Here is a 22,153-nt window from a genome sequence, read left to right on the forward strand (position 1 = left end):
GGCCTGCGCGTCCAGAGCCTGTGCTCCGCAGTGGGAGAGGCCACAACGGTGAGAGGCCCGCGTACCACAAAAAACAAAAAACAAAAAAAATAAAAAATAAAATGAAAATAAAAGTCAATAAATACTATCATTATTGGACATTTAGGGCAGACTATTTTAACTTTTAAACTTATGTTACCTTGGTAATACCATTTAAAATGCTTTCCATGAGAATTAATTAAGAAAAATCTTTTTAACAATTACAGTCATTCTAGAATTATTTTAGGTGTTTGTATCATCAAATTATGGAGAACAGATGTAGAGTTTTCAGAGAATTGTTTTGTTCTTTTCCGCTTAGGGCTATTTTATAATTAAAACAACTTCAAGACTTTTAACAAGTCTGAAAATTTAATGAAGTGATTTTCCTAAACTATTGAGTCTCCTAAAAAGTTTTACAGATTTCTCATTTTCATACTGGGAGGAGAGACCACAGACCTGGCATGTTAAAAGTATGGGACAGAGCCAAATTGCTAAAATTTTGGAATTTGCTAGTAGATTTCTCCTTTCAGTTCTGATTTTATCTGAATTTTATGCCAGTAATCCTATTTCTAGCTTTCTGTTTCTTCTAAAGCAGTCAGACCCAAGCCTAGGTATCTAAGTATTTTTCCCTTTAGATTAGAATTTTAAAAATCTTACTTTTTACTTTCCAGAAAATTACTTTGCTTGGTGCTTTGGGCAAACAGTATAGTTAAATAAATAGGATAAAATTAAGAAAATATTGTAGGCAGGTATTAATTGAAGTAATGTTTATTATTATTATAGTTACACTTCCCATACAGTTAACCTACTGAGATGTTTCTTTTTAAGTTGATTTAATATGGAGGAAAAGTATGGCTGGTAAATTATAGGTTATTTAGATATATAAATATTCACTGAACAACTCTGCTTATTATATGTGTGCTATTGATTTATTTATTTTTGGCCGCTCCGCACAGCATGCGGGATCTTAGTTCCCCCACCAGGGATCGAACCCGCGCCCCCTGCAGTGGAAGAGCGGACTCCTAACCACTGGGCCGCCCGGGAAGTCCCTATATGTGTGTTATTTTATATTAGTGTGTTCAAAAGCCTTTACTCTTGAGTAATGTAGCTGTGATTTTTTAAATGAGTTTGAGGCTTATGAAGATGCTTATGTATTTTATTGCTTTTTCTTTGCATGCTTCTTCCATGATAAAGTACATACAGTTCCTTTGCCATAATTAAAGCAGTCTGCCTGTCTTATCTCCATGTAGGAGTCAGGAAGAAAGCCGGTTACATCACTCCAGTCCCTGGGGGTGTTGGTCCCATGACAGTGGCAATGCTAATGAAGAATACCATTATTGCTGCAAAAAAAGTGCTGAGGCTTGAAGAGCGGGAAGTACTGAAGTCTAAGGAGCTTGGAGTAGCAAGTAATTAACTATTGTGTCTTCTGTGTCATGAAGAGCACTCCAAGCTAGTTCACGAGGAAAACCAGGCCAATAGAAATGCAATATTTATTCTACTTAAATGGTTTAAAACAATGCTTTCTATTTATTTGTAAGCTTAAATGGGTGGGTGTTTGCACACATAGCCCTGCAGTTACCCACCAGGGAGCACGCCACTATCGTGCTGGATCATGGGATCCAGCCAAGAGAAGCCATTAACCTACTGATTGATTAACAGGGGGACACTGTCACATTGAGAATGGCTGCCTAATAACTTTGTCAACCACTTCAGTTAAAATTTGTCTTTTTTAGGAGGGCAGCTGTGCTTACCACTATACCACCAATGCTGCACAAATTTGTCTTTTCTACGATTGCATTTCCCAGATGTTATTCCAATAATGAGTTGATGCTCACTTCAGGTTCCAAACCTTCTGAGTCCAACTGGTCAAACCAAAGGAAAAATGTTCCAAGAGAGAATCAGGGAAAAGGTAAAAAGGAAAGAAGTGATGGTAGTTGAGTAGAAAAAAGATTACCCTAATTTAATATATGTATTGATTGATAACCAGAAGAAAAACTACATGTTAATAGTCTCCTAAGCTGTCATTTTGTAGCTTAGTCATTGGGAAAATGTTTGGGGTTGTTTCATTTGCTATTAGCCCTCATTTTATGTTCGTTACCGTTCCTGAGGTCTCCCCATTTTAGTTTTCTAGGATTGACAGTCTTATTTTATAAATTATTCATGTGTGTTGTCATACTTGACTTTCCTACATCCTTCAACTTCATTGTCAAAATTTTATACTGGTGGGGGTGTCTGTATGGTTTCTTTAGTGTATCTTGAAACCTGTATTTGGACAACATAACTTGGGCTTGATGATCATTAGGGCAGCTTGTATAAGTATGCAACTTACTTTTCCATCAAATAACTGTCAACAGCTGCCAGCTTTTCTCTGATGCACCTGTTGGCTTTCCTCGATTGATTTCTGAGAACTTGAGTTAATACTGAATTTAATCAGACTTTCTGATTAAAGGACTTTTTTGCTTCATTTTGTTTTTTTAAATAAAACACTTCTGACTGGTATAGAATGAGTTTCTGAAATACTGTTTCTTTCTGCTACTATCTTGTTGTGACCTAATTTTTCTCATTGGATTTAATCAACCTAAATATTCCTATATTTGGTAATACCCAATCCAATGCCTTAAACAAATTGGTTTAAAGAGCTGTGGAGAAATGAGCCTAGTCCTTTTCATCTTACATCCCGAAAGGTTGTGCCAAGCCAGGCGTTTAATCTGTAAGATTCATTTAAGTGGTTAGTCTTGTTCTGATTATTTTCTAAACCATATGTTCAATTTACACAGGACTTTTTGATGTGCTTTGCCAAGCCCCACCCCCCCAGATATATAAATTTTTTTTCGTGTGTCTGTGTGTGTGTGTTTAAAGCATTAGTTTGATTGCACAGATTGAAAGGTATTTGCTGTGGCATATTTGCAGCGAGGATAGGTCCGGTGTATTCTGCTCAAGGGCTGGGTATTTGGCTTTCATGCAGGCAGAAGCAACTCCCGTTCCAGGCAGCTTGAGGCAGAGAGAGGAAGGAGAACAATGCAGAGCTGACCTTCTCCCCCGCCTTGTTCATCTGCCACCTTTATGCTTTTTTTTATACATTTATTTGTTTGTTTTTGGCTGTGTTGGGTCTTCGTTGCTGCGCGCGCTTTCTCTAGCTGCGGCGAGCGGGGGCTACTCTTCATTGCAGTGCGTGGGCTTCTCATTGCGGTGGCTTCTCTTGTTGTAGAGCACGGGCTCTAGGCGCACGAGCTTCAGTAGTTGTGGCATGCGTGCTCAGCAGTTGTGGCTCACGGGCTCTAGAGCGCAGGCTCAGCAGTTGTGGTGCACAGGCTTAGTTGCCCCGCAGCATGTGGGATCTTCCCGGACCAGGGATCGAACCCTTGTCCCCTGCATCGGCAGGCAGACTCTCAACCACTGCGCCACCAGGGAAGCCCGTCGCCTTTATGCTTTTGATAGTTTTCTGGAGATGAAGAGGGATGATAGTTGCTAGAGATATTTTTGCAAGTGAGGTGTAGTTCCTGTACATAAGCCATGCCTGCTGACTCACCCAAATTATTAAACATGGAGCAAGATGAGCAGACAGGATTAAGTTTTATTGAACTGTAGTTACAAGTTATTGTTACTGCACGGAGAAGTACCAATACGTCAACCTATTAAAAGCTATGGAAATTAAAATGTTCGTGTGTGTGTGTGTGCGTGTGTGTGTGTGTGTGTACAAAAGGCAAATGACAGGCAATGTGAAAATTACGGTGATCAGTTTACAACAACAAAAAATTAACATTCTAGTTTTCCAGCTTGTTTGATTAATCAAGCACATTTACTCCTGAATCCACAACATTGCTACAATTCAAATTTGGACAAAATGCTGTTGGAAATCAGCCAGTTTTTTAAACTGAAATGTTAAGTGTAGATTGTTAGCTCTACCAAAATTGGTGCAGATGAAGACAAAGAATGTATACTTAAGCTCAGGCAATGGTTCTGGGTTAGTGAGCAGCTAAGTAATTCTGCTGCTCTCCGTAGAAGTGGTGGAGGTTTAGAGCTTTACCTAAACCTGGCAGTATCCTTGGAAGGGAGTTCTGAGATTTAATTTAATAAACACTGAGAGCTTTCTATGGACCAGGCACTGTACTGGCTCTGGGGATTACAGAGGCAATTAACTGTCCCTGTACTCAAGGTGGTTAATGATCTAGTGTCATTTGTCTTTAAAAAATAGAAAGGGATAAAGAAAAAGCACCTGCATTTGTCATCTTGAGTAAATGTGGTAACCGTAACCAAAGTGATTTACTCAAGATTCAAATCCACAGTTTTTTTGGAGAAGGTAAATGTCAGATGCATTGTGGCTATGAGGCACACAGTAGGTGGTAAATAAACATGGTTGGTGTTTGTTAAATGTGACTTGAAGATAAGAAGACTGATCTTAAATTTCATGAGGAAAAGAGTTTGCTTCACTATTAACGGGTTTTTAATCTACCCAATTTGTTTCTAATTATTCCTTTAAAGTACTCGTCTGACTAGTATTACAGAGTTTTAATCTTCCAAAATTTCACATGAGCCCTGCCTAATATGCAATATTAATGTGAATGCAAGTTTGACTTTGGGAATCAGGCCATTGAAAACTTGCAGGAGAGACCTACCCAAATGCATAATGAAATGTGATTCTGGGCTTGAAAAACCAGTGATACTAATTTAAAGGATCATTTTGTTGATTTGCCTTGTGATTTGAGATTTCATTTTAACAGGAACTATTTTGTTTTTAAAATATCCACTCAAACATGTTGGTCCTTTCATTACCAGACTTTTAGAAATAGCTTTCAATCTGGAAAAGCCCCAGTCACACGTCTGTGCTGGAACAAGGCTCATAATGCAGATAGTTCAAACTTGTCATATGACCCTTAGAAAACTGAATTGGATGGAGAGATAAGAGGTCCTTTTTAGCATTTCTTAATATGCAAAATTGCAAAACAAATTTTCCAACCTTGGTCTATTAAAGTATGAGTATTTTAAGTTGTTTTAAGACCATCTAGATAATTTAAAATCTCAGCTTTAAAAAAAAAATCTTAACTGATATTTGTTTTAAATAAAAATTGACTAGTGCCCCTTTGTCTTAGCTACAGTTTTGAGAGAAAGCATTTTTTCATTTCAAAAGAAATGTTATAATTTCTATGCTGGACTATATTTTAAAATAAGGTGTAACATTTAGCTTTAGTTATTTTCATAACTACAGAGGGAAGTAGAGGGCTTTGCACGTAAGCAGTACTTTTCATCAGCAGCTCTCCAGTTTTCTATCAAGCAGAATGACTCCCTCTGTTTGGTAAATAAGGAAACAGGTTTGGAAAAGTGAAGGGTTTTGGCCCAGACCCTCCCAGTGAAGACTAAACCAGGCCCTCACTCTGTGCCCCGTCCGTCCTCCTAGAGGGTGGTCTCGCTGTCAGCTTCTCTTCTATATCTTTCCGTGTCTGTGAAGTCACAGTCTGGCTCCATCTCTATCTTCACCTGTGGCACCATGAAGACTGGGCTCTGTGAGTAGCTGAAGGCAGGTGAAGCTGGACAGGAGATTTTGAAGTGCAGGGTGATGCTGAATGAGAAAAAGAAGAGAGAAGAACGATTTATCTAGGATTTGGTGTTTTTTAATGCTATCCCCCAGAACAGGGTTCTAGTGCAAATAGTTCTGTCTTTGCTTTTGAACTCTTAACACATCACAAGAACTAGCAGTATCCTATCTGCTTGGCCTTCCGCTGTCACAATTACTGGTCTCACCCTTTTTCAACCTATTTTTCACATTGCTGCCAAAGTGAACTTTTTGGATCAGGAACCTGACTGTGGTTCCCCACTGTTCAAAGGAGAGAATTCAAGCTCCTTAGCCTGGCGAGACAAGAGCCTTCTCTGCTCAAACTTCTGCCTGCTTGCTGTTTGCCCCGTCCATCCTGGGTTCTTTGCCCTGTGTCTGTGTAATATTTCAGGCCTTTTCTCAATACCTGCAGTGCCTTCTTTTCTCTCTTTTTTCTTTTACTCTGTACATCTGGAAGACTCCTATTTATTGTTCCCAGATTCTCTGGGTAAGGCAGATTCCTCCCTTCGATGCCTGTCCTTTCTCTTATGTGTGCTCCGTTCTTGGCATGTGGTACACATGCCTGTCTTTCTATATTCCCAGAAGTTAAGCATCATGCCTGGTAGATCATGGATGCTTAATCTTTGTTAAACTAGATCATGTTGCTGAGTTTTTTCTTCACTGAAATGGAATCCTGCTATTTAGTTGTCTTTACTTCTATGTACTTTCATAGATTCAGTAAAACACCAGCATAGTTGGGAGGTGCCATCACTAGTTATGAAATTTTCTGCATTTCTGACCTTGTCCCCTGCTTTGTGTGCTTTAACAGGTTTTTGGAAGTGTCCTATCCTGGACCAAATTCTCTCTCCATTAACTGAAATTAGAGCAATTAGAGATTTAATTTTGTGTAGGCTACCTTAAAATGAAAATAAGACAGACAGTGCTTTTCTCTTAACACATTTATTTATAAAGATCTGTGGCATTAAGGGCATAGGAGCCCTGACTGGGGAGGTGGGATGAGAAGGCAGGCAGAGATGTCATTTGGACATGCGACACTACTAGTAGTCTTGGGCCTGCTGCTTAGGGAGGCTTATACTGGTGATAAATCTCTTCTCATCCTGGCAATGTGATAACAGCTTTGACATGTAACTCAGAAGATCCTATACATGTTTCCTAAAATCTCAGGTGAGTCCCATCTCCGTCTGGAGCCAGCTACCTCTAGTCTTGGGATAGCCCGTGCTTTTACTGTCAGATGTAGCACAGTGATTCTTGTCCAGCTTAGGGCACACTGTAGGAGTGGGACTGCCCCCACCATCTTCCCTAGTAATGACTGAGGCAGACTTTCTTGCCTCTGAATTCCTCTTTTCCATTTTTGACCCCCCCCTTGTTTTCAATCATCAAGTAGTCCCACCTTTTTTGAGGGTGGCTTCTCATTAAGAACAGCAAGGAATCACATGGTTGGCATGGGAGTTCCTGGAACCTGGGCCTTGAATCCTTTCTTGACTGTTTTTATCTCCACTTGATCATTGATATTTAGTTAGCTTTCCTTGATACCCTTTCTGACCTTTGCATATTAACCATGCTGTTATTTTACTCCACAGAGTATTAGAGTGCTTGGTGTTTTGATCCTTAGAGTTCATTCATCCTGGCTTTTAATAATAGATAGTTAAATCACGTCTAGTTTCTGTTTTCCTTTTTCAATATTTACTTTCAATTTTCATTCTACTTAATATTTTGTAAGAATTTCCTTTTCTAAAGTTCAGTACCTTTGTGTGTTGTAATCACATTATGTCAATAAGAGGACAGATTTGTTACTTGACACTCAGTAATCAGGTCTGTGCCTTTGTGTCCCGTGGTGGACCAGCAAAGGCCTTTTACTGAGACACTGGTTAGCCGGGGAAATCCTAGTCCCTCCGCTTTCAAAGCCATTGCTTAGGCTCTTATCTAACACTCAGAGAGTCTTATCTCATGGCTGTTACCTTCGGTCGAGTTCTGAATCACTGAAGGAAGAATCAGAGTGAGTAACTCCAACTGGAAGATCTTTGTCCTGGCAGGAAAATTAAAGTGTCAGATGTGGAGCAGCTTTGAGAACTATTCTGGAGAATACCCTCTTTCTCCAGTGCTTCCCTCACCCATTTCTTCTCCTTTCGATTCTCTAACCCTGTGGCCAGTACTACACAAGAGGAATACAGGGGCCTCACAGAGATAGGTGGCTTCTGGTTCATTTATTCCTTCACCCAGAGGTGGGTGGGAGGCATGGCAAGGGCCAGGGAAGAATGAAGAAAGGTGATGGAGGTATACAAATGAGAAGGAGGAAGGGCATGAGAAATTCAAAAGGAAGAGGTACTTCTGGAGGAGAATGTAATGGGAAGCCCTTCCTTGAAGGGCCCTTGTGGGGGCTGGCAGGATCTCCAGTATGGGCCTTTGGGGAAAGTGGCAAGCCCTTAGGAGCACCAGGGTCAGGACCCATGTTGGCATCTTTCAGACTACTCCCAGGATAGACTGTGTTGTCTTGATGACAAGACTATCCACCAATAGGAAGCTGAGGCTGGAAGCGGGTAAAGGCAGCAGTAAAATCCCCCAAGATCTTCATAAGCCACATCTGATCCTTCCCAGGCAGGTTCCCTTTCAACATGTGGAAGGTGCTTGTGATTCACACAGAATCACAGCCCAACCACTAGGACCTTGACTAATTTTATAATCCCAGTGTGATGCTACTTGTTTTCCTAAAGGGGACAACTCAGCTTGGCTTTGAGCTCTCGATCATTTCAACAACCACTGGCAAACATGAGAGGCTCAGCAGTCCTGTTTGGATCAACGCAGTCTGAAACAATGCAAGAGGGGGCAAGGTGGTGCCACAGGCATCTGAGGGCACTAGGGGTAAGGAGGGAAAGAGGGGGTTTGCCTAAACAAATGAAGATTGATCGCTGAAGTCTACATGGTTTGATTTGGGGCTTCCATATGGTTGGAGTTCCAGTTCTTGTAGCCCAGTTCTTTTTGAACTCTGCCTAGCACACGAGTCCTTTAGTATCTAAGACCAATAGATCTGAGTTAGAGATGAAAGTTCCTTGAGGAAGAGGTGGAGGATTAGTAGTAAGTAGGAAGGGGGAGACACCATGTGTTTTACTTACTGGCAACGCAGTGGATACCGTTTTGGGGATCTGATTGGACACTTTCCATGGGAATCTTTATAACTGAGGGAGGAGGGAACTGGGGCTGGAGAGAAACAGTGGGAAAAGCTGATAAATACCACCAATACAACAGTGTTGGCTTTCTTGCCAAGACGGAAAATACATGCGTCCACAGTGTGCAAACCACCATCTTCTTCATATCCAGACTAGACAGTGGGTGCTGCAATTACCCTGGGGCCCGCTGAGTACACTAGAAAGGACAGAACTCTTGCAGGAATGTTACTCATCAGAACAGTTTCAACTGTCGTGGTAACCAGTCACTTGGGAGTGAACCTCACACAATAGCTGAAGACGTGTATAAAATGAATTTATGTAAATTGAATCCCGTTTTTCCATTGAATATATCATATAAACCAGAGATGCTTTTTCCCACCCCTGAAATAGTTCCTGGCATGTGGTAGCCACTCAAATATTTATTGAATGAATCAGTGAAAGAATAATACTTGTCTTTAAAAGGCACTTAGACTCTCAGTTTCTTTTTTTTTTTTTTTTTTTTTTTGCGGTACGCGGGCCTCTCACTGCTGTGGCCTCTCCCGTTGCGGAACACAGGCTCCGGACGCGCAGGCTCAGCGGCCATGGCTCACGGGCCCAGTCGCTCCGCGGCATGTGGGATCTTCCCGGACGGGGGCACGAACCCGCGTCCCCTGCATCGGCAGGCGGACTTTCAACCACTGCGCCACCAGGGAAGCCCCTTACTTTTTTTTTTTTTTTCTCTTTTTTCTTTTTTCTCAGTTTCTTTGTTCTCAGAACCTAACTTTGCAAATCATCTAAATCATCAACAAGGGGGAGTTCCCTGGTGGCCTAATGGTTAGGATTCTGGGCTTTCACTGCTGTGGCCCGGGTTCAATTCCCTGGTCAGGGAACTGAGATCGCGCAAGCTGTGCAGCACGGCCAAAAAAAAATCATCAGTGAAAAACATGTGAATGGGGATTATGGGCCTCTTACGTTCTGGGAAGAGGACAGGAATTAAGGACCAGGGGAATTTTGGCCTATCACTACCATCAGAAGATGGTTTAATCATCAATCAGTCAGCAAGGGCTTGCCTATCAGCAGCTTAGATCTGCAAAAGGCAAGATTGCTAGAACAGTTCACGGTGGAGGCAGGGATGTGGGTTTGGGTCAAATTGGGAGAATGGGAGCCAGGCATGGTGTTAGGAAGGACGTGGGCAGCTTAGTATGTTGGAAATGATCAGATTCAAAGTGGGAATGGTTTTCTTAGTTCCCTCCTAGACATTTAGCCTATACGTCCATCTTGGGTGAGTCACTTCCCTTTTGGGGGACAGTTTCATCATCTGTAATGAACACTTGAACTAGACAATCTTTTTCACTAACATTTTGTGATTTACTATAAGTTCTGGACTGACTTCTTGTCTGTTGACTCCCTGCGTGTTCTGGGGTGAGAATGGGGAGGAGGCATGGGAGAAGAGAGGGGCAGATGGGGTGACTGAGACAGAGTGGTCCCAGGCATCTGGGGAATGTAGTCACCCTCCTTTCAGGAGGCCACGTGCGTCTTCCCCCACCTCTCTGCCCAGGAGCCTACGGACAGGCCCAAGCAAGGCTTGTCTCCAGTCCTCTCACTTGCCCAGGAGTCCAGTCTACTAATGAGTCCCTATTAGACCCCTCCCCCTGGGCCCGCTCTGTTCTTTGGAGGTCAGTCCTCATAACCTCCTCCATGATGGAGCCGAGTCTTCTGCCCTGTCCCCTCAGGGACCTACACTGCTGTTGTAATGGCCCCAAGAGCCCACAGGAATGGGGGAAAATAGGCATGGCCAACTGACTTTTTCCTGGATGAGAGGGCTCGTTCACTGTGGCCTACCCTGAGGGTATTCATATGAATAGACATGATCTCAGCACACCAGACTGACACTGGGCCCAGTCAATCGCTCCTGGCTACCTGAGAAGCCTCCCCACCCTGGCCATGGCAGAGGTGGAGGGAGGGTCTCTTGATCCCTCCCATCAGCCCAGGCCTCACATCCTCCCCACCTCCTCGTCACTGTGCTCACGGGCCCCTTTCCTCTTCTTCTTATCTGCCTCCTTTTTCTCCTTCTCTGGAAGGATGTTGTCAATCCAGGCCAAATCATGCTGGGAGAAGATGAGGTCCAGAAGCCTTCGAACGATGATGAGGCCCAGGATCTGTGGTGAGAGTTCAGAGAAAACCATGGGCTCAAGGCCCCAAACTTGGGCACCATTTTTTTTCTCCCTCAGTCAGCTATGTTCAGGGACTTTTTCTGGTATCTTTGGAACATTCTCGAAGCTCCCCCAAACCACTGTTCACCTGCCACCCATCTTGGTTCCTCTCATCCAGCCTCTCAGTTGAGTGGCGATGCCTACCAGTGACCCAGAGGCACAAAGCCTGTGACAGCTGAGGTGCAGAGCCAGATGGGGACCATGGGTGGAGAACTACAGTTATTCTTTAAATTAGTGGTTCTCAGACTTGAGCTTAGATCAAATCACCTGGCAGGCTGTTAATACCCACACTGCTAGGTGCTGGGTGAGTTTCTGACTCAGAAGGTCTGGGGTGGGGCCTGAGATTTGCATCTCTAACAAGATTGCCAGGAGATGTTGATGCCACTGATTCAGGGATGACACTTTGAGACCAGCTGTCCCCATGGCCCCATTTCTGAGAGCTGCCAATCTCTCTGCTAACAAACTGAATAAAGTATACTGGCATATCTAGAATTTTTAAAGGAAAGTCTAGAAAGTTTTGTTCTGTTCAGGATAAACAAAGGCAAAACATGTGCTCTTTGGAGAAGATTAAACACTGACTTTTAATAGATGCAATGGGTCCAAGTAGCTAGTTATGAATATTGTCCTTTCACCACCAAGAACTAGCCATTAGATGAGGTCAGGAAGAAAACCATCCAGCCGGATTTAACACTGGGTCCTCACTGACCCTGTGTCTTGGGAGCAACCAGAGCTCGGGAGTTGGTCAGACCTGGTTTGTAAAATTCCTGGCTCAGAAAACAGAGCATGGTTGCTAGGGGCAGGGGTAGGAAGAAGGGCTGTCTACGTAGGGACAACACAGAATTTTAGAGGTGATGGAACTATTCTGTATCATGACTGTGGTGGCGGAATCGCTACTCTGTGTTTTGTCAAAACTCCTATAGAACAGCAGAGTCAATTTTACTGCATGTAAATTAAAAAATATCAATATGGGGGAAGGTGTGAATCTTGGCTCTGCTCCTTCCTGGTTGTGTGACTTGAGTGACTCACACATGCTCTCTGAGCCTCAGTTTTCCAGTCTGTAAAATGGTAGTTCTTTAGGGGAGGTGTGGACTAAATGAAATAGCACTCAGTACATGCCAATTGTGACGATCCTTTCCCCTCCTCACCTCTGAAACCCATGAGGGCACTGTTGGGGAGGATCCATTTCACTTTCCCTGGAGTGGTGGTTTTCAACCTTGGCTGCACATTTATGCTTACCTGTAGACTTGCTATAAATACCAATGCCTGGGTTTCTCTAAGAGATTCTGACTTCATTGATTTGGGCTGAGGCCTGGGTGCATGTGCTTTTAAAAAGCTCCCAAGTGACTCTTATGAGCAGCCAGGGTCAAGAATCACTGACTCAGAACCCTGCCAGGATATTTCAGATCCTACTCTGTGTCCTCACTTTAGTCCCTAATCCAGCCCTGCAGGCTTTAGGGCCCACCTAGGGCTTCCCCCAGGCATTAACCCACAGTGCCCCCTCCCATTCCTCATGCCCCAGCAGGGGCGGAGGCCACTGCCCTCCATGGGCGATCTAGGTGCCAGATGCAACATGTTGTTGGCTTTTCTTCTTTTCACTTTTAGTTTTGGAATAATTTCAAACTTACACACAATTTCAAGAATAGTCAAAGAATGCTCACATACTTTCCCCAGCTCCTCCAAACAATGACATGTTAATGACATTGGACTTTGAAGTTCTAAATCTCTATTTCTAGCTCTCCCCATCCCATCCCCCCATTTATCTTTTCAAATTCAGTTATATTGAAGGGTGAAGAATTATATTTAGTGTAGATCTACTTCTGCACTTGGTTTGAATTTTGGCAGTGGGGAACTCAGCCTCCTTGTTGAATTTGCCTAGCTTCTCCATCGCACCCCAGAGTTGGCGAAGTTGGTTGGCTTTTGCATTCTCACTGAGCCTCCCTGACCTGAGCTGGATGGAGATGGGCGTGTGGGCTGTCACTACAGCATCCACCCACCACATACAACCTCCCTCCCCATCTCTCCTCTCCATTCCACCACACACACACCCCACCCCAGCTCTACTTGGCCTGGAGTCACAACCCGAATCTTGATCTGTGCCTGCCTTTGTGACCCCGAGAGAATCAGGCCACTGTGGAGGAGAAGGCTAGGGTGGGTCTCCCCCTGGACACCTTCCCCATCTGAACCTGCTGAACACGAGGGGGAAGACTGCACTCATCTTACCATGACTGGGAAGATGATGGCGGCCACCGTAGACTTGAGGATCCAGAGCACAGCCAAGCACAGTATCTGCACCAGGGTGAAGAGGTGGATCCGGCGCAGGGGCACGTGCCGCAGGAAGGCATGGTCCGGCTGGTGCTTGGCCGGCATCAGGAAGAGTTTGCAGCGATCCCAGAACTGGTGAGGACAGAGGAAGGCTCAGCCAGGCCATGGGGACGCTGGTGGCCCCGCTGGGAGCTTGGGTCTGGTGAAATGGGTGCTGCAGTGGGGTCTCATAGAGGGGAGCCCCTGGTCAGGCCTTCAGGATGCAAAGGAAGGGGACTGGAGGTCTAGGAGGAGGTATAATGAGATCTTATGGTGGAGGAGTGCTGAGCCCTTGGTGAGGGCTACAGCCCTGGCACTGGCCCCAGTAAACATTGCCCACATTCAAGGAAAATGCAACTTAACAGCAACACAAGCTATCCAAGATGTCTGATGTATCATGGTAAATAAAGAAAAAAAACAAAACAAAATATTTTCTTCTGTGCAGATTGCCTTAGAGAAGAGAGAGGTGTAGTGAAATGCTCATAGGAGTCAGCTCGATCTGGGTTTTGAATTCTGAGCCTCGGTTTCCTCATCTGTAAAATGAGGATAGAAGACGTAAGGGGAGAGCCTTACCTGGATGCCATTCAGGGAGGCCACACCCATGTAGAGGAAGACTCCATACAGCACTGGCAAAGGGATGTACTGAAATGAGAGAGGGAAGCAGAGCTCTGGACTGGGCCTCTGCCCAAGGCAGGCTATTGGCCACCCTGTTCAGGGTGACTGTCTGCTGAGCCACAGAGGCAGCCTGGTCAGCCTCGGCTTTCTCCAAGTGTTGAAAGAGCTGGATGTTTGGAGGAATGAAGTGTCTGCTAGCAGATCTGGAGCCAGAGTGTCACTGGGGAATGAGATGGTCTCTGGGGCACTCCTGCCCTCTTCTCTAGCCCAGTGGACAGTTGCTCTCCCAGCCTAGTCCCCCCCCCGCCCCCCTTTAGGCCCTGCAGAAGCCATGTGGTCTGGCTGAAGATATATCTTCCGGAACATGGCAATTCTCCACAGACTGCTCATTCCTGCCAGCCCCTTCCCACCTCCAGTGCCAGCTAAGGGCCTCCCCCGCAACCCAAACTGCATTGCTCAGCTTGCAGGGGGCTGGGGACCTTTGATGAGCTGACCTACTAATGGGTGGGGAGCACCTGCTGATGAACAAAGCTCATGCATCATATATGATCAGGTAAAAAAGAGTCAACAGAAGTGTATGAAGTAACCCCTACTGGCTGACAACAAACTGCTGATGGTTTGGTGGGTATCTCTCCTTCCCATCATGCTCACAGGTAGTTTGTTGGCTTTTTCAAAAGTTGGATCATGTCACTCATACTGTTCTACAGTCATCACTGTGACTCTTTAGAAGACTTCTGAAGTATGTCTCTCCAAGCTGAGTCTTGGCTTCTTTCATCCTTCCCTTTGCCTGCACCCGTGGCTCACCACTGCGAGCAAGGCTGCTCAGCTCGCTCCCAGGGCAGCTGTGCTGAACACTTGCGAGAACACAAAGTACTGTATCCAACTTTTAGAAGCCATTTAAGGATGTTGGCAAATCCAAACAAATCAATAACCTCTCGTTTAAAATAAATTAGGCTGTGTTCATTTTTTAAACACAAAGCATGATTTGGACCCATATGCGATAAACCTTAAACTACAACACTTGAATTTAAAGAAGGGAAATCTGGGCCCATTGCATCATTCAATTTGTACATGGCTTATGAAGTTTTTTGCCTAATTATGAAATAAGGTAAAAATTTCAACCCATCAACAGACTGTTTTAATAAGATATATATGTATATACAAAATGGAATATTATTCTATTACACAGCCATAGAAAATGAAATATTGCCATTTGCAGCAACATGGATGGACCTAGAGAATATCATACTAAGTCAGACAGAGAAAGACAAATATTTTATGATATCACATATGTGGAATCTAAAAAAATCATACAAATGAATCTTTATACAAAATAGAAACAGGGACTTCCCTGGTGGTACAGTGGTTAAGACTCCATGCTCCCAATGCAGGGGGCCTGGGTTTGATCCCTGGTCAGGGAACTAGATCCCGCATGCATGTTGCAACTAAGAGTTCACAAGCCACAACTAAGGAGCTGGCGAGCCGCAACTAAGGAGCCTGTGAGCAGCAACTAAAGAGCACACCTGGGACTTCACTGGTGGCACAGTGGTTAAGAATCCGCCTGTCAATGCAGGGGACATGTTTGAGCCCTGGACCTGGAAGATCCCACGTGCCACGGAGCAACTAAGCCCATGTGCCACAACTACTGAGCCTGCGCTCTAGAGCTTGCGAGCCACAACTACTGAAGCCCACAAGCCTAGAGCCTATGCTCCGCAACAAGAGAAGCCACCACAATGAGAAGCCCGTGCACTGCAACAAAGAGTAGCCCTTGCTCGCCACAACTAGAGAAAGCCCACGCACAGCAATGAAGAGCCAACGCAGCCATAAATAAATAAATAAATTTATTTTTTAAAATTCATATTAAAAAAATAAAGAGCATGCCTACTGCGACTAAGACCTGGTGCAACCAAATAAATAAGTAAATAAATAAATCTACTTTTTAAAAAGCAAAACAAAACAGAAACAGACTCACAAAGAAAAGAAACAGGGTTACCAAAGGAGAGAGGGAGGGGAAGGAATAAGTTAGGAATATGGGGTTAACAGATACACACTACTATATATACAATAAACAACAAGGCTTTACAGTATAACACAGGGAACAATATTCGATATCTTGTAATAACCTATAATGGGAAAATAATCTGAAAAAAAATCTGTACTAATCAGCCTCAAAGTGTGGGAGCAATTAACAGAGAAATAAAATCTTAAAAGACTAAGCTATAGGGGCTTCCCTGGTGGCGCAGTGGTTAAGAATCCGCCTGCCAATGCAGGGGACGTGGGGTCGAGCCCTGGTCCGGGAAGATCCCACATGCCGCAGAGCAACTGAGCCCCTGCGCCACAACTACTGAGCCTGTGCTCTAGAGCCTGTGAGCCACAACTACTGAAGCCTGCTCACTGCAACAGAGTAGCCCCCGCTCGCCACAACTAGAGAAAGCCCACATGCAGCAACGAAGACCCGAGGCAGCCAAAAATAAATAAATAAATTAATTAATTTTAAGAAAAAGACCAAGCTATAATCTGTAACAACACAAATTTAAGATGGCTTAAAACTTCCCTTTCACCCTAATGGGTGTGAAAACCACATCAAACTGAGTTGTCTTAGTTTATCGTTACCAGTGACTGATTATCAAGTCACTTCATTATCAAGCCTAGGAAATTGTCTCCAGTCTTGTCATTTGCAGGCTGAAGCAGCTTTCTCAGAAAATCCCAATGGCCCATGACATCACAAGTGATAGTGCTGTGATCTAGAATTCTAGATTAATCGGTGCAAATCTTTCTTGGATCTCCAGGGAAAGGCCCTTTTCAAATATTAGTGACACAGTCAAGTGGCAAAAAGGTGCCTCTGGTGTCAGCTTTATACCACCTGCTAAAGCAATGAACAAGGATCACAGCCCTACAAACATAAGGACATCACAGCCTTCCCATATAATTTGAGGCAAAGATCATGAGAACAACATGGGGACAGAGGTGGCACTTCCACATGGTCAGGAGTTCCTCTGAGGCAGAATACAGTAATCCACAGTCTTAATGAGCTGTGGTGAGTTGCAGGCAAAAAAGGAAACAAAACAAACAAAAACCTTTGGGGATTGGGATGAACTGAGAATCCGCAGAACTGAGTGTGTAAGCCATTTATGCTGCCCCTCAGATACATGGTCACTTCATCCCTCAGTGCCCTCGTTTGGCAAGATAACCAAATATTTGCAAATTGGTGATGGAAGGACTGAAGATTATTGTTAGGGGAAACACTGACTGAAGCCGCCAGCCCTGGCCAGGCAAGATAGTAGCCACTCACGTGAGTCATCTTACGACAGGAGGTCCTGGTAAGGAACGAGGAACTAATAAGCTGCCACCAACAGGAAGAATTCGGGAAAGTTCAAAGGAGAGAGGAGACACCAATCCATATGTCCTACCAATCTCCCAGAATCCTCACTGGAATCATCTTGGCTGAGCGATGCGCGTGCCACCAAGAAGTTCCCTGAGTCAGAATGATTGGCCAGAGACAACCCAGAAACTAACCCAATCACCATAAAACCTGAGACTTTATGTGGCAGAGCAGTTCTCCTGGGTTCCCTTAACCTGCTGCTCTCTGCCCGGGCACCCCTTCCCAATAAAGTCTCTTGCTTTGTCAGCATGTGTATCTCCTCAGACAATTCATTTCCACGTGTTAGACAAGAGCCCACTCTTGGGGCCCTGGAAGGGGTCCCCCTTCCTGAAACATTATCACTGATCCTCTAATAAACATCACTGTATCTAATATCAGTCTAACCATCCATTGATACGGAGAGAGGGGTGGGGGGTGATTTTGTTCCTTGCTGCTCAAAGTGTGATCTTTGGACCAGCATGATTTGGTACCATTGGTGAGTTTGTTAAAAATGCAGAATTTGGGGGACTTCCCTGGTGGTCCAATGGTTAAGACTCCATGCTCCCAATGCAGGGGGCCCAGATTTGATCCCTGGTCAGGGAACTAGATCCTGCATGCTTCAACTAAAGATCCTGAGTGCCGCAACTAAGACCTGGCACAGCCAAATAAATAAATTAATGTTTTTTTTTTAAAAATGCAGAATTTGGCGCCCCCCCACAGACCTACCGAGTCAGTATCTTCATTTAACAAGATTCCCAGGTGATTTTTAATACACATTAAAAAAATTTTTAACATTATTATTGGAGTATAATTGCTTTACAATGGTGTGTTAGTTTCTGCTTTATAACAAAGTGAATCAGTTATACATATACATATATCCACATATCTCCTCCCTCTTTCGTTTCCCTCCCACCCTCCCTATCCCATCCTTCTAACTGGTCACAAAGCACCGAGCTGATCTCCCGGTGCTATGTGACTGCTTCCCACTAGCTATCTATTTTACACTCTCTCACCTTGTCCCAGCTTAGCCTTCCCCCTCCCCGTGTCCTCAGGTCCATTCTCTAGTAGGTCTGCGTCTTTATTCCCATCTTGCCCCTGGGTTCTTCATGACCTTTTTTTTTTTTTTTTTAGATTCCATATATATGTGTTAGCATACGGTATTTGTTTTTCTCTTTGTGACTTACTTCACTCTGTATGACAGACTCTAGGTCCATCCACCTCACTACAAATAACTCAATTTTGTTCCTTTTTATCGCCGAGTAATATTCCATTGTATATATGTGCCACATCTCCTTTATCCATTCGTCTGTTGATGGACATTTAGGTTGTTTCCATGTAGGATAGTCTTTATATTATAAAACTAAAATTTAGAAATAAATGGATTTATGGTCGATATGAGATTACAGCTATGATCCACAGGTTGTTTCATTTTTTTCATTTTTTTAAAGTAACTTAATATCAGTATCAATTTTGAACTTGTAAATGCATTTATACTATTAAAATACTGCTGTTTTTATCTGTTTTCTAGGTTTTAAAATCATTTAATTGAACCTACACCATGATGCACCCCATCTGTTCCCAGTCCTGTCAGTCCCATTAGGTTAAAAGAACCCTGTTATACCTTCTTCCCTTTGCACCAGAAATGAGCACAGATTCTCTTGAAAACTAAATCAAAAGGAACTGGGAGGAAAAAACAAAGTGTATTCATTTTCTTTTAGGTCTGCTACATGGTTAATATCAAATCTGCTTTTATTTCTTTTTGGCACTTATTTCACAGAGGTAACTTTTTTCTCTATCTTCTGCTAAGTTACTAATAACTATGGGTTTTTCCCTCGTTTTTTTTTTTAGCAAATCACAGATGAAGGTCTCATTACTATATGCAGAGGGTGCCATAAGTTACAGTCCCTCTGTGCCTCTGGTTGCTCCAACATCACAGATGCCATCCTGAACGCTTTAGGTCAGAACTGCCCACGGCTTAGGTAAACATTTCTTGTTTATCTCAAAAAATCGGGGGAAAGGAGCAGTGGCCTCCTTCACTCATATTTATTCCTTGGAACCTTGAATTTTTCAAGGTAGACACTACAAGGCCACTACTACCCTTTCAGATGCGCACCTACTTGCTTTGTACCTCATTTGATTACATGTAATTGGCGTGAACCAGGGGGTAATAGTCCTCATCTTCTGCTTCTTGGCTATCCATACTAGAAAAATATCAACATTTTATCACATTACTTGAGAAAAGAAATAAAAGCATTTTCTCTTATTAATGCTTTCATATAATTCCTTTCTGAAGAAAGTTTTTAGAAGCCCATCCTGTGATCATTTATATTGTAGTAATGATGCCAGGTACATAGCAGGGAGTATTTAAAGAGAAAAAACAGCTCCTCCTTTGTGCTGATGGTCTTTTAAAGCAAGCTTTATTTCTCTATGGCTCCTCTTCTCTACCTAAATACAGGATTGGCTGAATATTTACTAAGAATGCTGTGTTAGCATGCACATGGTATCAAGCCCATATTGATTTTGTAAGAGCACACAGCACACTATTTTGTAATAAATAGGGATAATCCCCGTATACCTTTTTTGTTCTTTTAAACAAAACTTATACTGTACTTACTATATATTAAACATGTTAGCCACTGTTTTAAATTATTTACAAATATTAATTCATTTAATCATCATAACACCATATAAGCACTGTTATTATCTCTGTATTATAGGTGAGAAAACCAAAGCACAGGTCGAGTAACCTGTTCAAGGTCTCACAGTTAGTAAGTGCAGGAGCAAGTGTTCAATCTCAGGCAGTCTAGCTCCAGAACCTGTGAAACCACTTGTCTTACACATAAGAATCATCGTAAACCAATAAAAACTTTCTTAAAACTTTTTTGTAATCACCTGGCCATGGGCCTTCGTAATCTCGGAAGCCTAGAGTAGAATACTCTTAAGGAGCTGAGGAGGTAGCCAGTCTTCTCTATAAAAATATTACATATTACCTTTTTCTGTTTTAAAGAGAGGGATGTTCAGCTCCATTCTCCTTCATGGTTTATTTTATTGTTAGAAGAGAAAGGCTCTCATGTGATACTTAAAAGTTGGGTTCAGTCAGATCATACTTTCCCATTAGATACAGTATTTTAATTGATTGTCAGTTGATAGTGATTCCTTATACTTTAGCTTTATTTTTTTTTTCAACTTCTATAGTAATTTGTAAGCAAACATACAATGTTCTTTGGTACTGTCGTGCAGACACCACCAGACTTTTCACAAAGAAGAGCTACTATTTTTGATTCCCCAGCCCTGTGGTTGGTATTTAGGGTGGTGTTCAGCAGTTCCTGGTAGGAGCTCAGCTGCCCTCTCCACTGGGCCTCCCTGGGAGCCTGTGGGAGGAGGCAGGAAGCTTAAGGGTATTTTTTCATAAGTATGGAATTTCATATTTGGGACAAGCCTATGATTAACCAGTCCCTTCATAGTATTTTGAAAAGCTATTTAAATCTTAGTGAGCATACACGTAAAATAGGGAAAGAGAATAATTTACTTTAGCAACAGATTAACTGAGACAGAGTATTTATCTCCATCTCCTTTGTTTTCTAGGAGCAGGCTGCCCTCTGGGGGTAAGCAGTATGCCATCAAGAAGGCTTTTAAATGCGTTTCTCATGCATTTTGGCATTAACTACAAGCTTCTATTATGTTCTTCTGATTGCATCACCCTAAAATGTGGTATTCACAGGACCACTTTATGATGACTCCATGAAAATGAATAGCAGGATCTGTATACAGACTTGCTTAGCTGTGAATGTAACTCCGTGTTATATAGTCCTTAGGGAATGAGAGGTTGTTTTCTTAAGTTCTTGCTGTTTTAATAAACCCAGTTTTCAGGGACCAATGGGTTGACTTTCACTTTGTTTTTTTAACAGAATATTAGAAGTGGCAAGGTGTTCTCAACTAACAGATGTAGGCTTTACCACTCTGGCCAGGGTAAGTGTTTTCTTCAGGTTCTGTAGGTTTTGTTCAGGGTTTTTTTTATTTCAGAAGAATGAGCAATGAGGGAAGTGTGGAATGGCAGCAGAATTGAGGGTGTAGGATGTGGGGGGACGTCTCTGTGGCTGGCGTTCCTGAGCGTCCTTGGGCTGCAGCTACAGGCAGCTGCTCTGGAAAGGCGGACGTGCATTGGAGACCATGACATTCCTTTGTGAGACTTGATTTTCCGCCTCTTCATAAGATTATAAGCTAAACTAAGTGGGAATTTCCTAGTGCTTTTGAAAGAAGCTTATTTGGTTGTTTGGTATGCGACTGGTGGATGAGAGTAATGTTGAAAGAAACATGTAAGCCTGATTTAAATGGAGAGGTTTTAAGAGATTTTCTGTATTCTCCACAAGATTTTAATACATGGAGTGGTTTGTAAATCACTGTATAATAATAGTATTTAAAATTATACCATCTTTGACCAGTGTAATGGAACATGGGAAGGGCATTTGCTTTCAGGCAGATCAATGGAATACTAATGGGGGGGCGGGCGGGCTGGGCAGCCCATGGCATAACTAGATGAGGACATACAAATTCCCCTTCTGTGCTTACAAAGAAATCATTTTCATTAAATTATTTTTGGTTGAAAGGATCTCTGTATTAGTTCAGTATCAATGTTCAGGAAATTTATTCCCTTGGACTTTTAAGATGTTAGATACTTTAAGTGTGGAATAATTGAGAAATTTCACGGTGATAAAGGCCTTTTAAAAATGTGTAATTAATAGAATAAGGCAGGGCTTCCCTGGTGGCGCAGTGGTTGCGCGTCCGCCTGCCGATGCAGGGGAACCGGGTTCGCGCCCCGGTATGGGAAGATCCCACATGCCGCGGAGCGGCTGGGCCCGTGAGCCGTGGCCGCTGAGCCTGCGCATCCGGAGCCTGTGCTCCGCAACGGGAGAGGCCATAACAGAGGAAGGCCCGCATACCACAAAAAAAA

General features: G+C 43.2%; 3 protein-coding genes across 3 annotated transcripts in view; 2 read left to right on the plus strand and 1 right to left on the minus strand.

Moving 5' to 3' along the window:
* Positions 1–1,756, plus strand: part of LOC112067504 (bifunctional methylenetetrahydrofolate dehydrogenase/cyclohydrolase, mitochondrial-like) — a 5,308-nt gene extending 3,552 nt beyond the window's left edge. Inside the window, exon 5 of the mRNA XM_024133502.2 lies at positions 1,269–1,756. Coding sequence (XP_023989270.1) covers positions 1,269–1,432 — 164 coding nt within the window. The 3' untranslated portion in view covers positions 1,433–1,756. The remainder of the gene's footprint in view (positions 1–1,268) is intronic.
* MTHFD2 (methylenetetrahydrofolate dehydrogenase (NADP+ dependent) 2, methenyltetrahydrofolate cyclohydrolase) overlaps positions 1–2,116 on the plus strand; it is a 23,695-nt gene extending 21,579 nt beyond the window's left edge. Inside the window, exon 7 of the mRNA XM_055089269.1 lies at positions 1,752–2,116. Within this exon, the coding sequence (XP_054945244.1) occupies positions 1,752–1,846 (95 nt within the window). The 3' untranslated portion in view covers positions 1,847–2,116. The remainder of the gene's footprint in view (positions 1–1,751) is intronic.
* Positions 2,117–5,489: 3,373 nt separating this feature from the next.
* The window catches only part of SLC4A5 (solute carrier family 4 member 5), a 107,197-nt gene continuing 90,533 nt past the window's right edge, over positions 5,490–22,153 (minus strand). The window contains exons 22-27 of the mRNA XM_055089270.1: positions 13,800–13,868; positions 13,146–13,319; positions 10,722–10,871; positions 8,680–8,764; positions 7,528–7,595; positions 5,490–5,575 (exon numbers count right to left, since the gene is read on the minus strand). Of these exons, the coding sequence (XP_054945245.1) occupies positions 7,561–7,595; positions 8,680–8,764; positions 10,722–10,871; positions 13,146–13,319; positions 13,800–13,868 (513 nt within the window). The 3' untranslated portion in view covers positions 5,490–5,575; positions 7,528–7,560. The remainder of the gene's footprint in view (positions 5,576–7,527; positions 7,596–8,679; positions 8,765–10,721; positions 10,872–13,145; positions 13,320–13,799; positions 13,869–22,153) is intronic.

The sequence above is a fragment of the Physeter macrocephalus genome, chromosome 12 (assembly GCF_002837175.3).
Source record: "Physeter macrocephalus isolate SW-GA chromosome 12, ASM283717v5, whole genome shotgun sequence".
Lineage (NCBI taxonomy): Eukaryota > Metazoa > Chordata > Mammalia > Artiodactyla > Physeteridae > Physeter > Physeter macrocephalus.